Here is a 22,453-nt window from a genome sequence, read left to right as displayed (position 1 = left end):
CTCAATGACAGGGACCCCGGGGAGGGCTGCCCCAGAGCGAGGAGCGCAGCCTCAGGCCCTGCCGGCCAGGAGCCGAGCCCACTCCTGGGAAGCACTATCTGTGGACTTGAAAACAAATGCTGATTTAATTTAGGGCATGGGCACGCCAGAGAAATCAGCTCCCTGGGCACAGAGCACCCAGCGCCGGGCCAGGCCTCGCCCGTGACGTCCTGAAAGGGAGGGCCCGGCCTGCGGTCACCAGTCCACATGCAGACCAAGCTTCTCTAGGCTGCCACCCGTGCCCGCTGTCTCCAGGCGTGGCCTCGGGGCTCCAGGGGGACAAGAGCAGCAGCCTAGGGTGCGGGAACCAAATGCAGCCAAACCAGTTCTGGGCACTACACGCCCTGGGGACAGGTGACGGCCAGCCCTGCAGCTGGTGGGCAGGGCGAGGCCGGGCAGCAACCAGAGAGCACAGGCCCTGCTCCCACCGGGCACTGAGGCGCAGGCAGCAGGGTCCGTGCACTCGGGGCGCCGGCCATCGGGCTCACAGGCCGTCCTCCGCCAGCTTGCACACCCGCTTCACCCTGGCGTAGGGCCCCAGGGAGTCCTTAGACACAAAGTCCCAGAGCACCTTCACCCACGAGTGGTGCTGGGGCAGGTGGTTGTAGTACTCGGGCGCAATCTTCCGCACCTGCGGAGAGGGCACAGATGGGTCAGAGAGGCCGGATGGGTCAGAGGCCGCGCACAGGCACGTGCACAGCCACAGGCGCGTGTGCGCACGGACACACGTGAGCACACAGACCACGTGAGCACACGCACAACCCTGTCATCTCCCAGGGTACCCGTGTCCAGGCCAGCCCGCTGCCCGAAGGCGGAGGGGCCATTGGCCGGGGGCACCAAGAGGTGCTGAGGCCCCTGCCCCAAATGGGGGTGAGGAGTTAAAATGCACCCCCCCCGGAGTGCACACCCCGAGTTTCTGATCCAGGAGCCTTGGGGTGGCCGAGTTCTGCGGCACAGCCTGGCTCGAGTCCTGCTGAACCAAGGTCACATCCACGTGCCTCGGCCCGGCGTTCGGTGCCCTCTTGGACCTGCAAACCCCTCTGACCTTGGCTCCCACCATCCTCCCACTCCGTTGCCCTCCTGCCAGCCTCAGGACGTGTCATTTCCCCCTCCAGCTCCCTGCCCCTCTCTGCACCTGACGCCCTCAGCCCGCCTCCTCCAAGAAGTGCTCCAGCCTCAGCACCTACACCCACACCAACTGCAGGGGAGGCCTCCCCCTCCCCCAACAGAGGACGCACCAGGTGCACAGGGCCTGAAAAGGGGGGCCTACGGGGGATGAGGTGACACGCATGGCAGGAACAGGGAGCCTGTGACTTTGCTTGGGAGAAGGAAAGGCTCACAGCTGACAGCAGCTGCTTCTGTGAATGTCCTGGGTCAAGATTCTGGCACTGCTGCTTCCTGAGGCAGGGACCCCAGCCAGCTCCCCGAGCCTCTCCCTTCGCGTCCATGAAATGTGCATGATGGGCTTGAAATGCCACGTAGGCTTGTGGTGAGGCTTTGCTTAGATGGTGCCCAGCACAGAGCAGGACCTCAGTACCATTGGGGGCCGGGGGCGGGGGGGCGCCCTGCACAGCCAGGGTGGACACACAGGCTGTCAGACTCCAGAGTCACGTGGGCCACGGCACAAACACCTGAACACCCAGACCAGTGCTCACTTGCACTCCACACGAGTGGGTGAGCGTGCACTCACAGACATGCACATATGGACAGGCACACCTAATCACGTGCAGGAATGTGGGCACACACAGACACGCACACACAGTCTCACACACTCAGACACCTTTCCCACCACCACAATCTCCAACCCCGCTGTGCGCAGTCACTTCTGCTCTAACCGACCAGTGCCAGACTGGAACAGCAACAACAACTACTCCTCCCCCTCCTCCTCCCCCCTCCTCCCCCTCCCCCTCCTCTCCCTCCCTCTTCCCCTCCCCCTCCTCTTCCTCCCTCTTCCCCCTCCCCCTCCCTCTTCCCCCTCCCCCTCCCTCTTCCTCCTCCCCATCCTCTCCCTCCCTCTTTCTTCTTTAGAAATTCTCCAACCCAGGTCTCCCAAGACAGAGGCACCAGCCCAGAGGCTTCCACTCTGAGGCAGCTCGGGCCAAGTCCCTTGGGTCACAAAGGGCAAGGCCCACCCTGTCCTCTCTGTGCCATGAGGGGGCCCCTGGAGGGTCACAGGGCAGTGACAAGAAATGCGGAGGGACAGGGTCAGGAAGGGGAGGTGCTTCACTCGCAGTATCGTTACCGCTGCACCATTTACAGAAGAGAAAGCTGAGGCACAGAAAGGGCAAGCGGTTTGCCCCGGGACACATAGCCAGCCAGTGAGTATCATAGCTGTGCTCAAACGGGTTTTCGTTAAACCAAGAGGCCTGAACTGTAAAACGCCCCTTGAGCCCCTGCCCCGCCCCCCCCGAATTCACCTTATTCTCCAGCCAGGCACTCCGTGTGCCAGGTGGCCTTTCCTTCTGCCCTGGGGACCCCAAGTGAGCGCGTAGCCATCCCATGATCAGCACAAGAGAAAGGCCAGAGTGTGGCCCAAAGCCCTCCCCACATTCCCCCACCTCCCGCTAAGGCGCCCATCGCAGCCTCTGGGACCGTGGCCACATACCAGGGGCAGGTTGCAGCTCGGGATGCTGGGAAAGTCATGATGCTCCATGTGGTAGCCCACGTTGAAGGTGATGCAGTTGAGGGGCCCGTAGTAGGAGTAGGTCTCGTGGCCCTGGAGGAACATGTAGTGCTCGGCCACAAAGTGGCCCGAGATGGGGTGCAGGCCCAGGCCCAGTAGGGAGCTGGCCAGCAGGTAGACCATGGGCTTGAGCCCCCAGAGGGTGAAGATGGTGGCGTTGGCCGCCAGCTGCGCCAGGGCGTTGAACACCTCCATGCGGGTCACGGCCTTGGGGTTCACGCAGAGCGGCCGCAGCGAGTAGAAGAAGGGCTGCAGCGCCAGCCAGAGCAGCTTGCGCGCCGGCGTGCAGAAGAGCCAGCCCTCAAGGCGCGTGGGCACGTCCACGTCCAGCCCGTCGCCGCCCAGGTAGCGGTGGTGATCCACGTGGTACTTCTTGAAGGAGGACGCGTAGGGCACACCCAAGGGCAGGTTGGCGAAGATGGCGAACCAGCGGTTGTGGGCAGGGTGGCCAGTGCCGAAGGCGGTGTTGTGCGAGATGTCGTGGATGGCCAGGGTCAGCGAGTGGTTCACGCAGCCCCCAAAGGCGTAGGCCCAGAAGAGCAGCCAGCGCCACGCCAGCCCCCGCACCAGCCAGCAGGCCAGCAGCTGCGCCAGCACCATCCCCAGCACCATCCACTTGAGATGAGGGTCCGGCCGCATCAGGGCCTTGATGGCCGGGTACTTGGCTGCAGGGAGGACCGGGAGAGAAGGTGAGGGGGGCACTGGCCGCGTGGGTCCCAGATGCATGCTTCCCCTCCTCCCTTCTCTCCTCCTTAAATTTTTCCTGCCATCTTCCCTCCCTCTCTTTCCCTCCACCATCCATTAAGCCCCCAGGCAGTGACTCGGAGAGTCGCTCTAAGATCTGGCCCTGTGGCTTTGGGCCTAGAAGCAGCCTCGCCTGTGCTCGTGCCGAGGGAGGCAGGCGGGCAGACCCGTCTCCCCCCACCACCCAGGGGGCTCTGGGGAGACTTCCCAGGGTGGGGGGTCTTTGTCACCAGCCTAAATAAAGAGCAGGCGTCAGCATGGGCCACAGAAACATAATTGCCGAAATCAAAACAGCTGCCGAGAGCCGCAGGTTCAGTGCACGCGGTGCGGGCTTCCAGGGAGCCCGAGAGCCACAGGCAGACTCTTCGGGGTCCCTGGGAGGGGGCAGGGCGGCTGGGGGAGGGGAACGTGGAGGGCTCTGGCTTTGTCTCGGTGTTTCAGTTCGTAAAACAAACAAGATCTGAAGGAAATATGATAAAATGTTGAATACACTTATTTTGGGTGGTGGGTGTTTGTTATAGCATCTTTTGTACTTTTCTGTATTTTGTTTTACAGAAAAGGAAAAAACAATGGCAGTGGGAGTTGCCCAAGCAGGGAGGGCCTTCCCAGCCGAGGAGGAGCAGCCGGAAGAGAACAGGATGGGGTGGGTGCCTTCAGGGCAAGAGAGCAGTGCCTTCTAGAAACCTCTGCTTGGTGGGAGGGGGCTGGCAGGCATAAGGCTGGTGAGGCAGCTGGTGCTGTATCCAGGGGCACGGAGGGACAGGGACGGGGGGCATCACGTGCTCAAGGGGACAGTCACCCTCCCACTCCAGGTCTGCTGTGTCCCTTGGCTCCCCAGCAGAGGAGACAGGCCCTCAGGTGGAGCCAGCGTCCTGACACACGGATGGGGATCGAGGCCAGCGAGGGCGGGGCTCGTCCCAGGCACCCTTAGGACGGTCAGTACCCGTCTCCAGTGCCTTCAGTGTCTGCCCCTCCTACACCCATCCAGCAGCTGGGCGGCCTCAGGCTGGCCTGTGAAGAGGGTGTCCAGGGCTGCAGCAGAGGCTGGGCCCCAAATGGAATCGGCCAGGCCAAGGTCGAATCCTGGCCTACGCTTCCCTCCTAGTGACCCAGGAAGTCGCTGCCCTTTTGTGCTCAGAATGGGAAGCGTGTGACAGCTCCTTCTTTCTCCCAGCCCAGAGAACTTTCTGTCAGAGCCACCCAGCAACGGAACAGGCTGCTTCATAGGTGGTGAGCTGCCTGTCCCTGGGGGTATGCAAGGAGAAACACAACAAGGGCAAGGACTTCTGCCCCAGAGGGAGACTCAGGCTCAGAGTCTTCCTGCCCAAGCTATGGTGGTGCCACAAGCCCATCTCGAGGTCAGTCTTGATCTTGCTGTGTGGCCATGGTGCATTCCCACCCTCTCTGGGCCTCTGTGTCCCAGTGTGACACAGTGTGGGCAGGATGTGCCTCACGGGGTATGTGTTCCACATACCGGTCCTGGAGCCTGATGGTGGGACAGCCCGCGTCTGCTGGAGATGCCGGGGGCGGCGGGGGGTCGGGGTTCCCACATCCTAGAACCTCTGCCCAGGAAGCCCACAGAATCCCCCAGGCAGCATTGACACCCCTGCTATCTACACACCAGCACTCCCACCAAGCCTTCACCTCATCTGGTGGCTACGGTGGTTTTGGCTCCGACCAAGTGAGCAGTGGTGCTATACAGCCCTCAAGACAGCCTGCTGGGGCGGGGGGACGGGGGGCTGCCCGAACCTCACACCCCTACCCCCCGCTCCCATTCCAGCCTCCTTCCCCCTACTGCTGGCCCCTACTGCTGGGGCCACCCCCAGGCTTCCAAGCTCGGCAAAACTGCCTGGGCCTTTTGATCCCGGGAGCTCTCCCCAAAGCTGCCAAGGACACCACCTAATCAGGTCCCGGAGGATGGTGGTCACAGCACAAGTATCAAAGCAGAACTTGGGAAAGAGCAGGCAAGCCCAGGCCTGGCAATAAACCTCAGCCCTGCTTAACAAGGGCCCAGGGGGCCACAGCATCTCCAGGGGGGTTGGAAGGGAGCAGCGTTCAGAAAGGGTTCAAATTCCAGCTCTGGATAAGGGTTTAGTAACAAGAATATATAAAGATCTCCTACAACCCAAAAACAAAAAGACAAACAACCCAATAAAAAATGAGCAAAGGACTTGAATAGATATTTCTCCAAAGATGTGCACCTGTTTCTCTAAGCACATGAAAAGATGCTCTGCACCATCGGTCACCAGGGGTGCAGTCAGCCCCACAGTGAGATCCCACCTCAGAGCCGCTAGGACGGCTAACTCAAAAAACGGAAAATAGCAAGTGCTCACGAGGCTGCAGAGAAATGGGGGCCCTTGTTTGTATGTTGCTAGTAGGAATGGAAAATGGTACAGCCACTGTGGAAAACAACTGGGTGGTTCCTCAAAAAGTTAAACATGGAATTACCATAAGACCCAGCAATTCCACTGCTAAATATATACCCCAGAGAATTTAAATCAGGGACACAAACAGAAACTTGCATACCCATGTTCACAGAACTATTCACAATAGCCAGAAGGTGGAAACAACCCAAGTGTCTGTTAACTGATGAGTAGTTAAACAAAATATGGTCTCTCTACACAATGGAATATTATTCAGCCTTAGGAAGGAATGAAACTTCCAGTTACAAAATAAGTAGGACATGGGGATGTAATGTCTAGAATGGTGACTGTAGTTATTAATACTGTGTTGCATATTTTAAAGTTGTTAAGAAAATAGATCTTGAAAGTTCTCATCAAGAACTTCTCATCCAAATAAAGAGGGAGACATAGAGAATGGACTTGAGGACTTGGGGTGGGAGGGGGAAGCTGGGGCGAAGTGAGAGTAGCATCGACATATATACGCTACGGAATGTAAAATAGTTGGCTAGTGGGAAGCAGCAGCATAGCACAGGGAGATCGGCTCGGTGCTTCGCGATGACCTAGAGGGGTGGGATAGGGAGGACGGGAGGGAGGCTCAAGAGGGAGGGGACATGGGGACATATGTATGCATGTGGCTGATTCGCTTTGTTGTGCAAGAGAAACTAACACAGCATTGTGAAGCAATTATACTCCAATAAAGGTCTATTAAAAAAAAAAAGAACTTCTCATCCAAGAACTCATCAAGAAAAAAAAAAAATTGTAACTATGTATGGTGACTTGGGATCATTTCGCAGTATACCATATCACATCACTATGTTGGTGGGGGAGGGATAAATTAGGAGTTTGGGATTAAAATATACACACTACTGGGACTTCCCTGGTGGTCCAGTGGTTAAGACTCCATGCTCCCTTGGGCTTCCCTGGTGGCGCAGTGGTTGAGAGTCTGCCTGCTAATGCAGGGGACACGGGTTCGAGCCCTGGTCTGGGAAGATCCCACATGCTGCAGAGCAGCTAGGCCCATGGGCCACAATTACTGAGCCTGCGCCTCTGGAGCCTGTGCCCCGCAACAAGAGAGGCCGCGATAGTGAGAGGCCCACGCATCGCGATGAAGAGTGGCCCCCGCTTGCCACAACTAGAAAAAGCCCTCGCACAGAAACGAAGACCCAACACAGCCATAAATAAATTAAATAAATAAATAAATAAAAATTTAAAAAAAAAAAAAAACAGTTTAAAAAAAAAGGACTCCATGATCCCAGTGCAGGGGGCCTGGGTTCGATCCCTGGTCAGGGAACTAGATCCCGCACGCTGCAACTGAGAGCCCGCATCTCGCAACTAAAGATCCTGCACGCTGCAATTAAGACCTGGCACAGCCAAATAAGTAAATAAATATTTTTAAAAATACACACTACTATACATAAAATAGATAACCAACAAGGACCTACGGAACTCTACTCAATATCTTGTAAGAACCTATAATGGAAGAGAATGCAGAAAAATATAAATATATATTTATATATATGTATGGATGGATAACTGAATCACTTTGCTGTACACCTGAAACTAACACAACATTGTAAATCAACTATATTTCAATAAAATTTTTTTTTAAAAATTGTTGTACACCTGAAGCTAATATAACGTTATAGGTCAATTATACCTCAATTTAAAAAGTCCTTATATTGAATTTCCTGCTTCTCTGTTTCACAATGCCAGCTCCCTTAATCCTGCTCCCGGGAACTGACTCCCAAATAAACTAGCAGCACCTCCCCCGTCCCAAAAGAAACGCATGAAGGACTACCACGGGCTGCATACAACATGGATGAACCTTGAAGACATGATGCCGAGTGAAAGAAGCCAGTCAGGAAAGGCCACATACCGTACGATTCCACTTACGTGAACTATCTAGAACAGGCAAGTTCACAGAACCAGAAAGTAGAGGTTTCCAGGGCTGGGGGGGGCAGGGCGGGGGGATGGGCAGTGAATGGTAATGGGTGTAGAATTTCTGTTTGGAGTCATGAAAAAGTTTTGGAAATAGGAGTGATGGCTACACCACACTGTGAACGTAATGAATGCCCCCAAATCACATGCTTCACACACGGTTAAAATGGCAAATTCTATGTTATCCTTTACCACAGTTTTTTTTTTAAAGTTTAAAAAAAAAAAAAAAACCCAGCTCCGAGCAGGTTACGTCAGCTCCAAGGCTCGTTTCTGAACCATAAACAGGTCACTGGGAGGATGAATAGATAAGGCACGGAAAGCTCAGGCTGACTGGCCGGGAGCAGGCACCCAGGTGAATCTGCACTTTACGACCACCACCCAACAGAGCGCACCACCCAACAGAGCGCACCACCCAACAGAGCTCACCACCCAACAGAGCGCACCGTGAAGGCCGGCGGCCAGGATGGTGCCCGAGGACGGGTACGCTGGGGACGGCGGTGGTGGCATTAGGCCGCGAAGACGGGTACGCTGGGGACGGCGGTGGTGGCATTAGGCCGCGAAGACGGGTACGCTGGGGACGGCGGTGGTGGCATTAGGCTGCGAAGATGGGTTCGCTGGGGACGGCGGTGCTGGCATTAGGCTGCGAAGCGCTCTCCTCCCGGGCCTGCCCACGTGGCCCAACGGCGGGTTGTCCCTGCGTTGTGTGTGGGAGGCGCCTTGGCTGTCCCAGAAAGGCCAGAGGCCCCGAAGGGTACTCGCTGCCCCAGGCAGGTGGAGGCAGATGCAGGGAAGGGGTGCCAAGGCCCTGCCGCCTGGAACCAGCTCCCAAGGTGGAGGGAGAGACTGGCACCTGGGGTGGGCAGAACAGGGGCCCCCCAAACATGTGCAGGTCCTACTCCCCTCACTGTGACTCGGTCAGCTTCTGAGGGACCCTGGAAGTCAGGCCGCACCCAGGGTGCTGGTCTGCTGACCTCACAACAGCAAGGAGAGCCTGGAGTACCCCGGCGGCACAGTGTCATCCCAGGCTCAGGACAGTGGGAAAGCGAGCAGGAGAGGCGGTCCGGGGAAGTGCAAGGTCTCCACCGGCCTCGCTCGCTGTGAAGATCGAGGGGCCACGAGCCGAGGGGCACAGGCGGCTCCAGAAGCTGGAAAGGCCAGGAAACTGATCCCCCCCTGGAGCCTCCAGAAGAAACTTCACCCAGTGGGACCCAGGTCAGACTTCTGACCTCCAGAACCATAAGATAACAAGCGCGTTGTTTGTGGTAACTTGTCTCTGCAGCTCTAGGAAACGCACGGCACCTGGATGGGGGATGAGGAAACCCCGGGGCTCCGACAGCCCGGCTGACCTCACTGCCCCATCCCTGCACTGGCCGGGCGCTGGGCGCAGCGGCGATTCACACTTGACCCTACCCCTCAAGGGCCCCACTGCCCGCCAGCCTTGGCCGAGGTGGACCAGCCAGCATGGCACTCGCCCAGCATCACCACGCCAGGCGGGGCAAAGGAGACAAAAGGACCCCAACCTGGGGGGTGGGCCCCACTCGGGAGGGGGGCAGGGGGCAGGCCTCATCCCAGCTTGTTCCTGCCGCCAAAGGGGGTCAGAGTGAGCGGGCACACTTCAGAAGGTGGGCCTCAGTGGTGCCCAGGAAGATGCGTGCTTCCACTGGGGGGCTGAGAGGCCCGAGGGGGCGGGAATCCAGCAGCCACAGTGAGGTGGAGCAGGGGAGGATAGAAGTGCCTTCACGACGGCCAGGGCAAGAAGGATCTGCCTGCAACCCAGCCTTCAGGAATGTTCTCGCCCAGTGCCCAGGAAATCACGTGCAAAGTTCCCGAACATTTGCATACCTGAATGTCAGGTTGGGACCACAGGCCGCAGGGCTCCACCAGCCTCCTGCCCACCAGAGGTGGCCTCTGGACACCAGCCTCGCCCCTTGGGCAACCAGGGCCCAGGCCCTCACCTGCCCAGGCACACCTGGGAGCTCAGCCAGGCCACCAGCCTCCACAGAGCGGGTCTCTCCAGCTTCCCCTCGGAAGGAGGCCAGGCCTGGGGCAGGCCACACCTGCACCAGGTGAGCACAGACTGGCAAGCCAGCAGGGACAAGCACCCCAGCTCAGGGATCCAGGCCAGCAAACAGGCCACTCCCGTACCCCTCAGAGGCGAGGGCAGTGACAGAGCCCAGCAGCTGTGACCTTGGATGGTGGGCCTCTGGTGCCCCATCTGTCATACAAGGCCAGTAAGTCGTGCATGAAAGCATGGAAGCAAAGGAGAACATCCTTGGGTGTCCCCTCCCCTGCCTGGCCTGGCGCCCCTTCCTCCTTTCCTGACAGTTTCCCAGGGACTCAGCTGCCCTCAGCTCGGGTGCGGCCTCAACACAGCCTGGGGTGCCTGGTCCCCAGCCCCTCACCCTGGCCGACTGGGCAGGCCACAGCACTGCCCCAGCCTAGGTCTCCACATCTGGGAAATGGGGGTGACACCCCGACCTGCCCATCCAGGCTGTGGTGAGGCTGGGATGACAGCTCTGGGCCCTGGGAGCTGTTACTACTGTTGTTATTAAATACAGTTTTCTGATCTGAGAGTAAAAAACATCCCATTTCTGACCTTTGGGGCTGTGGGCTGATCTTGGAGGTGATCTGGCCCCAGGCTTGCTTTAACGTATGAGAAAAGGCCCCATGCTCCCTGGCCACGATAGTCACTGGGCCCAGCCATCCTGCTGGAAGCAACGGAAAAAGGCGGCCAAGGCACAGGCTGGATGCTGGGCAGCTCAGGGGCGACCCCGAGAGGGGGCCAAGCGCATAAGCTCCAGATCACCTCCACCCTGCCCGGAGGCCCTGTCCAGACCACAGTGCGGGGAGGAGGAGCCCCAGCAAGCCAAGCAAGTCAAAAATGGGGGCTCCGAGACAGTGGCCAGGGGGCTAGGAGCCCAGCGGATTCCAGGGGTGGCACGGCTCAGAGACCTCGCTGAACACCCCCGGCCTTCAGCGGAGACCCCAGGAAGGCGCCGTCTAAGGAGTGGGGCCCCTCCGGACCCACCCGAGCCGCGCTGGGGAGCAGGGTCAGGCTGGTTCACTAGCTCATCTACCGCCTGCTGGACGAAGACTCCATCCTCGCTCAAGCGAAACAGCAAACGTCGAACCTTTTCAATTCCAGGGCTTCTGGGTCCCTGGGGAGGTGCGAGGCCTAGGGGCCTCCCTGAGAAGATGCCCTGGGGCCCTCCAGCCAGGCAGGCCTAATGAGGTCACTGGGTGCAGTCGGGTTTGGGATAAATGGAGTCGTGGGATTGGGGATGCCCAGCTGCCGGGGGTCAAGGAGGGTCACAGGAAGGAAGGCAGGACAGGCACCTGCTGGACTTAGCAGGGCCCTGGGGGCCCCAGCAAGAACCGTGTCAGCAGGAGGCGAGGTGAGAAGGTGAGGCCAAGCGCAGGCCTGGGGAGGGAGGGCTGGCTCGGGGGGTGAGATGGGAGAGATTGGGGCCAGCGGATGGCAGAAGGAGAGGACAGAGGTGCAGGGCGGGGGTCACGGAGAAGGCCAGGGGGTGCTGGCCTGACAGAGGGGCGCCTCTTCTGGGGCTCAGGGATGAGGCTGGGGAGGGAAAGCTGCTGGCTCCATCTTCTCTGGGCCCCAGGAGGAGGGCGAGAGCGCCCTGGCAGCCCCATGAGGAGTCCTCCGGGCCTGGCTGGACACCCAAGCCTGGCCCAGCCTGACCAGGCTCTGCCCCCCTGGGGGATCTCAGCTGATGTCGGGGGGAGCCCTGCTCGCTCAGGCCTCCAGCACAGAGCACCAGAGAAGCTGGGTTAGGACACTCACGCCTCAAGGGCCCTCTGCTCCAGTGGGGCGGCCTGGAGCCCACACGGACAGCCACATGGAACCAGAGACAAACAGACCCGTGCAAGTGGCCTTCCAGCAGCAGCCTGGGCGGGGCCCAAGGCAGCTGCCCACGAAAACAACCATTGCTAGAAGTCACACTGTCCAGGCATGACACAGAAAGGAGGGGCGGAGGCCCAGGGAAGGGTCTGACAAGTCAGGGCAAGGCTGACAGAGCCAAGACTTGACCTCAGGACCCCCCCAACTTCAGGCCCGCTGGATGCGGCCGGAGCCCGGGTGTGGACGTGGTGCTCAGCAGGTGAAACGTGCCCGGCGCCTGGCACACACTTACTCACGCAGCCCTCACCACCCTGCCGGGAGGGGACCGACCCCCGTCTTAGAGATGAGCACGCAGAGCTTCCACCACGTGGTGAAACGACCTGTCTAATTTTCCACCGCCTCCACCAGACTCCACAGGGATTCCTCAGCCTCGAGAGAAGCTGCTTCCTGGAGCTGGGCTACGTCGTCAGGGCAGAGCGCCCAGAGAAAATCCTGGGTCCCAGTTCGAGAGAACCTCACTGCAGCCCGGCTCAGTCCAACTGCTGTGTGCCCTTGGGCCAGCCCCTGTCCCTCTCTGGGCCGGCTTCCTCACGCTCCGTCCCTAAGGCACCCACTCTGACCAGCCTGGGCTGTGAGGGCCTGGAGATGGGGTCTTCCCCAGGGCACACGGGCCTCGGGGGGACAGCAGCGAGGCGGCCGCAGGCCCTGAGGTGCTGGGGAGCGTGGCTCCAGCAGATGCGAACACTTCCGTGCGTTACACATATTTGCATACGTGGCGGACCTGTTCATAGGGACCCAGAGGGCTCAGCAGAGGAGGAGCCTGCCGGAGGGAAGGCAGCCTGACCCCTGCGCCCTACACGATCCCACAGAGCCGTCTCCCCGTGGGCACCTGGCTATTCCCAGAAGCTTTCCCGACAAATCCTGCCGTGCCCGGCATGGTGGGGAGGAAACGGCAGAAACAGGCAGCCAGGCAGGGGGGGCTGCCGGGCCCTCGCCCTCCGCAGGGAGCAAGGGCGGTCCCAAGGCCCCCCACGCAGCCCCAGCCGACCGGCCGCGATGAGGTCCCTTCTCTCCGGCCTCCTCCAGGGCTCACAGGAGCACACGGGGCTTCTCCCCGCTCTGCATCCTCCACGCCCCCGGGCCGGGCACCATCTAGGGCTAGATACCCTGACCGCTTCCCCAGGGAGGTCAAGTGCCATCGCAGGACAGCCCCACTGGCTCCAGGGGGGCCTTGTCACCGCCTTTCACCACCAAGTGCGCCCCAGCCTGAACATCGCATCGCGTCGGTCAGCTCACTGCTGCCCACCTGCCTCCAGCGCCTGTCTGACCCTGTCCCGCCACAGGCCACCCCGTGCGGAGCACCTTCCCTCTGCCCCCAGCGGCTGAGCACCTGTCCTCTGGCAGCTTCTACAGCAAAGGCACCCAAACCCTCTTCATCCCCTCCTTCCTGAGCGGCTCCCCTGCAGCTCTGGCCCCAGTGCTTCCTAAGCCGCCTTGCCCTGCCCCATCTCGCCCACCTCCCTTCCGGTTTCGGAGCCCAAAGGCAAGCCTAAGCCTGGCTGGTCAGCGTGGGAGGTGCTCTGGGGGACCGGGAAGCGGCCCAAAGTGCATTCTGGAGTCACTCACCCACCTCCCGCCGAACCTCCTCTTGATTCCCAGACAAATATTTGCCGAAGGTCTGGCCCGAGCCAGGCCCAGGCCCCAGAGGCGGGAGGGGCCCGCAGGCTGAGCGGGGGTGGGAGGCACACATGCGGGGCACAGTGGCGTGTCCCGACTAGGAAGTGCTTACAGAGGACACACACACCGAGTCCCATGACACTCGAGCCAAAACTCGAGGGATGAGGAGTGGCTCTGAGGATACAGGGTGGGCTGCCGAGTGACCGCAGGTGGTCCTAGGGACCTCTGGGGTGAGGGGAAGGCTCTAAAACTAGATGGTGTAACTTTACTAAAAAATCACTGGACTGTGCCTTTAAAATGAGTGCATTTTATGGCATGTAAATCACACCTCATAAAAGCTGGTCTGAATTAAAGAATGTGGATTAGAAGCAGGCCAGGTGGAAGGCACACCACACTCATCAGTACGGAGGCCGGAAAGAATGAGAGGAAGGGGCCTTGTGAGCTGGCGACTGCCCGTGGGTCACATGGCAGGGAGGACACGAGGGGGGAGAGGCTCTCTTCAGGTCCCGGGTGGAGAAGAGGGTGGGACAGAGGCACAGGCTGGAGTCACCAAGTTAGAGCCCCGTCCTAACCCTAACCAGGCTGGGTGACCCTGGGCAAGGGGCCCAACTTCCCAGGGTCCTGCCCTGCACACAAAAAAAATGCAAATGTCTGTAAGGCCAAAAAAAAAAAAAAAAGCAGGGGGGCGGGGTGGGGGTGGGGAGAAACGAAACGAATTAAAAAAATGTTCCAAGACTTCCCTGGCGGTCCAGTGGTTAAGACTCCACGCTTCCAATGCAGGGGTGCAGGTTCAATCCCTGGTCAGGGAACTAAGTTTCCACGTGATGTGCAATGCGCACCCCGCCTCAAAAAAAAACAGCAAAAAAAAAATGTTCCAAGTGAAAAGACAAAGGACAGACACGGGAAGATTCTTGTTACATGTGGCAAAAGCAGGGCCACTACAGGTCATGTATAAAAGACTCCTACGGATCCAGGAAAAGGACTCCTCCGATAGAAAAAGGACATGAGTCGAAAATTCATATAAGGAGAAAGACAGTGAAATCATGGAAGAAACACTCAGCCTCACTAATCAGCTCAGAAAGCCAATTAAAACGGGATGTCTCAGGACTTTCCTGGTGGTCCAGTGCCTGGGACTCTGCACTCCCAGTGCAGGGGGCCGACGTGCAATCCCCGGCCAGGGAACTAGATCCCACATGCCGCAACTAGGAGTTCGCATGCCACAACTAAAGATCCCACGTGCTGCAACTAAAGATCCAACGTGTCCACAACTAAAAAGATCCAGTGTGCGGCAACTAAAGATCCTGTGTGCCAACTAAGACCCAGCACAGCCAAATAGATAGATAGATAGATAGATAGATAGATAGATAGATAGATAGATAAATAGATAGATATTAGGGGGAAAAAAAAACAATGGGATGTCTCCCTGCTCTCCAGCTGGCAAGGATTAAACTGCGTGCTCTGAGCTGTGGCTGACAGGTCCCTGGCACCTCTGGAGGGAGGGAAAATCTGCGACGGTCATGGCAGGTCGGACTAGAGATGCTCAAGCTTTGGTAGGTGCCTACTGCCTCACTCAGCCTCGCTGGGAAGGGCACTGGTGGAGGTGGGCCCGGCCCTGCCCTTGGGAAGCTCAGAGTTGAGTGGGAGAGTCAGACAAAGCTATCATCCCACAAATCAATGTAGAATTACAGATGGGAGCAAAGGTCACAAGGTAACAGTGCACAGCACCCCACGGAAGGATAGGGGAGGAATAGCTGGGCGGCAGAGACGGGGGTAGACTGTGGTGTGGGCAACCAGCCTATGCCTGCCGCTGGCAAGCGCCCAAATATACTGCTCTCTCCCCAACTCCGTGGGCAGCGATGCATGTTGGTAGTTTGAAATTGGCCATGATGGAAATAGCTATAAAAATTGGCAAATGCCAATTTGCGAATCAGGGTCCTTTGTTCCCTCCAGAGATTCAGTTGATTGTTTAATATTTCCCAGCACACCGTGTGTGAGGGCACGCACTGTTAGACAGTGTTTCTGAGAAAGGGACATTTAGGCTGAGACCTGAAGGATGCATAGGAGTTCCATAGACGAAGAGTAGGGAAAAAGAATTCAAGCAGAGGAAACAGCATCTGCAAAAGCCATGAAGTAGGAAATGGGCAGGTGGGGGGTATATTCCACCAAGTGGCTAGAGAGCAGAAAGTAAGGAGAAAGGGCAGGGGCCAGAGCGTGGGGGTGCCAATACGCAGAGCAGAGATGAGATTTTAGGAAGGGAAGCCCTTGGAGGATTCAAGCCAGGGAGGACACAGTCAGCTCAAATAGGGTCCTAGAGGGACTCCCTGGTGGTCCAGTGGGTAAGACGCCATGCTCCCAATTCAGGGGCCTGGGTTCAATCCCTGGTCAGGGCGCTAGATCCCACATGCCGCAACTAAGACCCCCATAAATAAATAAATATTTTTTAAAAAAATAGGGTCCCAGGGATCACCTGTTGTCCGTGCTGCTGTGCGCCCATGCACCCAGCACCCCTCCTCCCCACCCAACTTAGGACCACGGCACCCCTCCCTCCCCCCTCCCCACCCAACTTAGGACCCCAGCACCCCTCCCTCCCCCCTCCCCACCCAACTTAGGACCCCGGCACCCCTCCCTCCCCCCTCCCCACCCAACTTAGGACCCCGGCACCCCTCCCTCCCCCCTCCCCACCCAACTTAGGACCACGGCACCCCTCCGTCCTCCCTCCCCACCCAACTTAGGACCACGGCACCCCCCCTCCCCCCTCCCCACCCAACTTAGGACCACGGCACCCCCCCCCCACCCAACTTAGGACCACAGCACCCCTCCCTCCTCCCTCCCCACCCAACTTAGGACCACAGCACCACCCCCCCTCCCCACCCAACTTAGGACCACAGCACCCCTCCCTCCTCCCTCCCCACCCAACTTAGGACCACGGCACCCCTCCCTCCCCACCCAACTTAGGACCCCGGCACCCCTCCCTCCCCACCCAACTTAGGACCCCGGCACCCCCCCCTCCCCACCCAACTTAGGACCACGGCACCCCTCCCTCCTCCCTCCCCACCCAACTTAGGACCACAGCACCCCTCCCTCCCCACCCAACTCAGGACCACAGCACCCCTCCCTCCCCACCCAACTTAGGACCACAGCACCCCTTTCTCGGAGAGCTGCAACTCTCTGCCATCACGATGTGATACTGTGCGCTTTGCCCATCACAGCCCCCCGCCCGCTGGCCAATCAGAGGACTCACAGCTCTGGCCAGAGATCAGCCGGCTCGAGGGGACGACGGGCTACTCAGGGCAGAAGGGGAGAGAGGCACCTCTCTCTCTTCTGTGGGAATCTCAGAGCCGGGTGGACACAGGCTGCAGCCCGCCTGGAGGACGAGCGGAAGGCCGACTGCAGCAAGGACGGGGCGGGAGAGAATGGCCGTGTGGCCGGCCCGCCCTCCGCCCCCGGCTCCAGCATCTCTGTGGGTGGGTGACGAGCCTCCACGAATGCGCCTGAGCGTGCCGGCCAGTTCCGTTCTGGATCTTACCACTCGCCACTCAGAGACCCCTACGCCCACCCCAGGGCCTTTCGTGAGCAAATAGTCCAACAATTGCCGGAGTCTCACTTCCTTGCTTTCCTTTGATTATTTTTTGATTATTTGATTTTTTTTTTTTTTTTTTTTTTTTTTTACTTATGAAAGGGCACATACATGGTAAAACACAAAAAACGAAAAATCACAAAGCTATTTGTCTTTGAAAAGACAAATTCAAACCCTGCTTCTTATTCCGCTGGGCACACCTGGCTTGGACTCTGATCTCCAGTGTGACCAGAGTCTCGCCGGCTCTGTTCCTGCCCTCGCAGCACAGAGAGCCTCAGCCCTGGCCCGCAAGGCATGGCCCCATCCAGGCAGGATCTGGAGATGGACTTTGGTCCTGCCCGAAGAGCACGGCAACCGGCTCTACGTGAGGATTTCCTCGGTTCTGACTTCAAGATTAGGATCTTTGAGCATCCAATAGCCCCCGAGGAGCTTGGTGTGGGCCACAGCAGCCAGCTGGCTGGGACTGGAGCACATCCCTGCCTGAACACCAACTTGGCCTCTGTGGCCACTGAGCTGTGTGGCCCTAGGCAAGTCACTTCCGCTCTCTGAGCCCCACTCTGGGGCCTCGTCTGTAAAGAGAGGCTGACAGTTACACATAGGATTTCCCTCAGGCTGGGAACAGCACAAAGCTTCAGGAAAACAGAGATGGAAAGGCATTCCCTGTCCTTGGGGAAAACATGGGCCTTTCTGCAAGAGGTAATAATTATCATCGCAGCTAACATTTCGTTGAGTGCTGGGCTAAGCATGAACACCACCTCATTTAATCTGCACAACAGGGACTTCCTTGGTGGCACAGTGTTTAAGACTCTGCGCTCCCAGTGCAGGGGGCCCAGGTTCCATCCCTGGTTGGGGAACTAGATCCCACATGCATGCCACAACTAAGAGTTTGCATGCCACAGCTAAGGAGCCAACCAGCCACAACTAAGACCTGTCGCATCCAAACAAATAAATATTTTTTTTAAAAAATAAATAAAAGTGATATTTTTTTAAAAATCTGCACAACAACTCCATAAAGAAAGTGCTACAATTCACCCCTTTTAACTCAATCAAACCTCAGTTTCCTCATCTGCTGATTGACTTGCCCAGGGTCACATGGCTAATGTGTGGGTGTTGTCCTTGCCAGGAGATCAGCTCACAGCCAAGGTCTAGACCCATGTAACGTGCCCCAGAGAGATAAGGACCCGATGGGCTGGAGCAGTGGAGGGGAATCCCCCTGAAGCACCCTCCCCTGGCCCAGGCTTGGGGGGGGAGGGAGGGTAATTCCCACAGGAGGGAGAACTGAGCAAGAGCGAGTGGGGCAGAGTAGCGATGAAGGTCCCCCAGGCGGAGGAACAGCGTGCGCACATGCCTGAGAGGGAGGGGGAATGGCACATTCCAAGTTCGTTAGCTCAAAGCTGGATGCGTGGGGAGGAACCCACAGCGCCCAGTGCACAAAGGGAATATGCAAAGCTCCCTGGAGAGTCAGCTCTTGAGAACTTGTGCTGTCCCCACCCTGGCCCAAGTCACCTCCCTCTCCTCCAAGTCTTCCAGGCTTCCCAGCCACTGTGCCGGATGCTTCCTGGATTGGTTCCAGGGCCCGTGGCTTCTCTCTTCAGAGACAGATCATTCTCCATGTCCTGACGTGCCGGGTACCACACTGAGCACCTTCTCACCCAAGCTCTCCTTTTATCCTCATACCCACTCCGCCAGAAAGGATGATGGTGCCCATTATGCAGATTGGGAAAGTAAGTCTGCAACCCAGAGTGTCTGGATCCCTCCAGGCAGCTCTGTGGGCCAGGATACATCCCACAGCCTTCTCCACCTGTGGCCAGGTGCCCAGTGAGTCCTGTAAGGGGGAGGTGGGGGACAGCCAGGGGAGGGGAAGGAAACACAGCCCTGCCTTGAAACTGCTGAGAGACAGCAGCCAAGATGCCTGTGTTCTGTGGGGGAGGGAGGACCAGATGATCACCAAGTGCCCTCCGAGCCACCTGCAGGAAGTTCGCAGGAGTAAATAGTGCTGGGTTCTTGCTCACCTCACAGGAGAAAACCAGAGACGTTACAGACCCACCCAGGGGTCTCTAGGCCCTGAACCCCCAGCCACAGCAGGGCACAGTCATACACTAACCACTCAATGCATCCGGTGTCTGAAAGGTAATAGGACAGATATTTCCCTAGTCTTGGGGTGGAGCAGGAAGACACCAAAGGGAAAATTCTAAAGAAAAAAAAGCCAACCTATTCAAATGCATTTTTTTAAAAAAAACAAAAAATCTTTTGTGACTATAAAGGGAAAAAGATTTGCAATGTATAAGACAAAGGGTTAAAAGCCTCTATACAAAGAGCTCTAACACCAACAAGCAAAAGACCAAGCCAAGAGGAAAAAAAAAATTTTAACGGCCAATTAAACATTGAAACCAATCATCAAATTAAAAATTAAACCCACCATGAAATAGTATTGTTTTGTCAATCTGCTTGGTAAAGATTAAAAACGTTTGCCAACCCCAGGTGTAGGCGAGGGTGTGGCGAAATGGCGACGGATCCTGGGGCAGGGGAACGTGTCCACCCTGCTGGAAGCTGGCCCGGCACTGCAAAGGCGACTTGGTGGCACCTAGTAAAAGCTGTTCTGGAGGTGCGAGCCCTTTAACCCCTAATTGCAGGTAAAGGACTGTACATCCTGGGTCTTCCTGAGAGACGGATGGAGCCCATCAGGATGGGTGAATCCAAAGGATGGGTGAATCCAAAGGATGGGTGACCACGCAGGTAAAAATGACCTCCCGGGACACTAAACGACAGAGAGGGGGTCCACCGTGTATTAGGCTATAAAACAAAAGGACAGACTCTTTGGTACAATCTTTGTTTTTAAAAAACTTGTCTCTCTGGTTCAGCGTTTGCTTCCTTCGAGGCGCGCATTCTGCCCTAAACTCCGGGATTGGGGGTGGGCTTGGCGGCTTCTCCGGCTGGGCCGCCGGGACCCCGGCGCTCAGCGCACGCAGGAGCCCGGGGTGAGGCGGAGGACAGGTGGCTGCCTTCGAAGGCGGGGGCGGCGCATCCCGTACAAAGACAGTCCCTGGGGCCGACCTCTGCGCTGCGACCTCTCCCCAGAGTTCGAGCCCTGGTCCCGGCCCTGGGAGTGGCTCGCGTCCCACAGCCAGGATGGAGCAGCTGAGACGCGCTCCCCTGACGCGCGGATCTGGGCTCGGGTCCTCGGGTCTTAGATCCCAGGACAGAGGCAGAGACGCGAGCGGAGTTCCAGGCCGGAGCTGGGGACCCTCAGGAACCCCGAGCCGGGGACGCTGAGGGAAGGGGAGTGGCGCTCCTGCCCTCTCTGGAGCAGAGGTCGGGGAGGGCCTGCTGGGCATCCGGGCCCGCAGGAGCGACCCCCTGGGCTCGGGCTGGCCCGGGACACCAGACGGCCCCAGGGCCGTCCCCACCTGGGGCCCGAGCTCACCGAGCATCTCCTTGCGCCGCTGCGTGTGCGGCTGGTCCGTGTAGACCCACTCGAAGTCGCTGCGGCCCGCGCTGTTGCCCATGGTGGGGCCGGGAGCGCGGCTCAGGGCTCCGCTGCTCTCCACCTGCCTCCCTGCTCTGCGCGAGGACCAGTTCGGGCTCGGGGCGGGGCCTCCGGGGGCGGGGCCTCCGGGGGCGGGGCCGGGAGCGCCTCTGCCACCAGACCTGGGCGCGGCCTTGTGTCGGGGCAGAGGCGGGTCCCCGGGGCTCTCGGAGCCTCAGTGTCCTCGGTTGGAAAATGAGATTGTTAGGACGCAACCCGTGCAGAGTCCCCGGACTCCACGTTGTGTGGCGACGCCCCGTTCCCTCGGTTTCACTGAGGCCCCCCCGCGGCCCAGGGCCACTCGCGCTCCTGCCACCCCTGCCCCTACAGACCCGCCGGTGAGAGCGCCCACCTGGCACGGGGCAGGGGTTGGAGGGTAGAGATTAAATGGATGCGACAGTGCTGGTAAACAGAAGGGGCTCGGGAAAGGTTCGCCACAGCGATTCTCCCTTCCCCTACCCACTCCTTTCATGCAATAAGGCAGAGGGCAATGAGGTGTCTGCAGCTTCGTGGGAGTGTGTCAGCCCCACCCCCGCCTTCAGGGAAATCGAGCGACAGGGACACAGACATGGAAGAGGCTTATTAATGACTTAGGATGATACGTGCTATGATACAGGTAGGTCCTGGGACAGCTAATGTTCAGTAGAGGGGTCTTTTGTATTAGGCTTCAAAGGATGAGTAGGAGTTCAACAGCTAAAGAAGGGCAAGGGCATTGGTGGTAGAGGGAACAGAAGCTGCAAAGGCTGGGACTTGAAAGAATCCAAAAATTGTCAGAATGGAGAGTCTGGTTTGTGAGGAGTGGGGGCACGGGGCCCCTCATTTCACCTTCTCAGGGATTCCTCCCAGCCTCCTCTTGCTCCTTTGGAGCTTTGTATGGTGTTCCTCGTGTACCTGGAGCCCAGCCTATAGGAGCTGCCTAGGTAGCAGACTGGCCTGGCAGCCAGAGGTACCACAAGGTGGGCAGGTAATAATGGTGAGCCTCCCTCCAGCCTCCCGCAAGTCTGTGGGCCAGGGCCAAAGGCGGTCCTGGCGTGAGATGGGAAGGAAGGCAACTGGGTGTGGGCATCTGGTGGCAGCCAGCCACCTGCCCCTGAGTCAAGGGTAGGAAAATGGGCCAACAGAGAGGCTGGATTCCCTGTCCAACAGGGAGACGCTTAGAGCCTAGGGTTGCCACCACCCCTTGCACCACCCAACAGTGTCGCCTACCTGGCTTGCACACCTCTGGGAATGGAGAACTTAGCACTCCCCAGGGCAACCTGCTCTATTCACAGCCAGAGGGACCCTCAGAAGTCATCCCAGCAGCTGCCACTTTACAGATGGGTAAACCGAGGCTCAGAGATGAAGGGGGCCTCAGAATAAGCAGAAGAGCTGGGACAGGCCCCTGATCTTTGACTTTAAAAGCCCAAAGTCAGAGTGTCGGCCCCGTGTTACAACCAGTGAGATCTGGGTCCCAGCTCTGCCCTCTGGGGCACCACCATGCCTGCCAGCTCCCTCTGCCCAGGATGGAGATCAGCAAACCACTCAGAGATCGACCCCAGGACTCAGTCTGTCCAGGTGAAACTAGCCCAATGGCTTCATTTTACAGATGAGAAAATTGAGGCCAAAGAGGGGACAAGTCAAAGGACAGACTGGAGAGAGACCTGAGAGTGGAATAAAAGTTCATGACTTCCAATCAGCTGCCATGGCCAAGTAATCCCCAATTCCCTGAGGTCGGCTTGGACCACAGAATCTCGGCTTCAAGATGATGAACCCACTCAGAGCACATAGACTAGCCTACCCACCAGGTCCCTGGTCCTAGAAATGAAAGAAACTGCATATTCATTTGTAATGTGGTGTCCTGGGTGGGATCCTGGACCAGAAAATGGGCATTAGATAAAAACTAAGGGAATCTGAATAAAGTACGGGCTTTAGTTAATTATAATGTATTAATATTTGGTTAATTCCTTGTATATTAGATTATAATATATCCCTATATATTAAGATAGTAAAATAAAGAGAATTGGGTGTG

The 22,453-nt window shown here is 58.0% G+C and overlaps 1 protein-coding gene and 1 long non-coding RNA gene across 2 annotated transcripts; one reads left to right on the top strand and one right to left on the bottom strand.

Moving 5' to 3' along the window:
- Nucleotides 1-106: 106 nt before the first annotated feature.
- Nucleotides 107-20,506, bottom strand: DEGS2 (delta 4-desaturase, sphingolipid 2). Its single transcript, XM_082450316.1, has 3 exons — nt 20,344-20,506; nt 2,645-3,387; nt 107-670 (listed from the first exon to the last, which is right to left on the bottom strand). The coding sequence occupies exons 1-3, from the start codon at nt 20,423-20,425 to the stop codon at nt 524-526; spliced, it is 972 nt and encodes a 323-aa protein (XP_082306442.1). The 5' UTR covers nt 20,426-20,506; the 3' UTR covers nt 107-523.
- On the top strand, nt 3,324-5,401 carry LOC309655291. The gene is made up of 2 exons (XR_014260752.1): nt 3,324-3,411; nt 4,022-5,401. It is a non-coding gene; the product is annotated as an uncharacterized lncRNA (long non-coding RNA).
- Nucleotides 20,507-22,453: the final 1,947 nt, after the last annotated feature.

This window comes from Balaenoptera physalus (assembly GCF_965194825.1).
Source record: "Balaenoptera physalus genome assembly, chromosome: 2".
NCBI classification, from domain to species: Eukaryota; Metazoa; Chordata; class Mammalia; order Artiodactyla; family Balaenopteridae; genus Balaenoptera; species Balaenoptera physalus.
The sequence above is the reverse complement of the archived record's forward strand: the minus strand, read 5'-3'. Positions and strand labels throughout refer to the sequence as shown.

Bases quoted from the DNA above. Each gene is read 5' to 3' on its own strand.
- DEGS2 (XM_082450316.1), bottom strand. From the start codon at position 20,425: ATGGGCAACAGCGCGGGCCGCAGCGACTTCGAGTGGGTCTACACGGAC. The intron at 3,388-20,343 runs GTGAGCTCGGGC...TCCTCCCTGCAG, and splicing joins GCGGCGCAAGGAGATGCTCG to CCAAGTACCCGGCCATCAAG. The intron at 671-2,644 runs GTATGTGGCCAC...CCCTCTCCGCAG, and splicing joins CGAGCTGCAACCTGCCCCTG to GTGCGGAAGATTGCGCCCGA.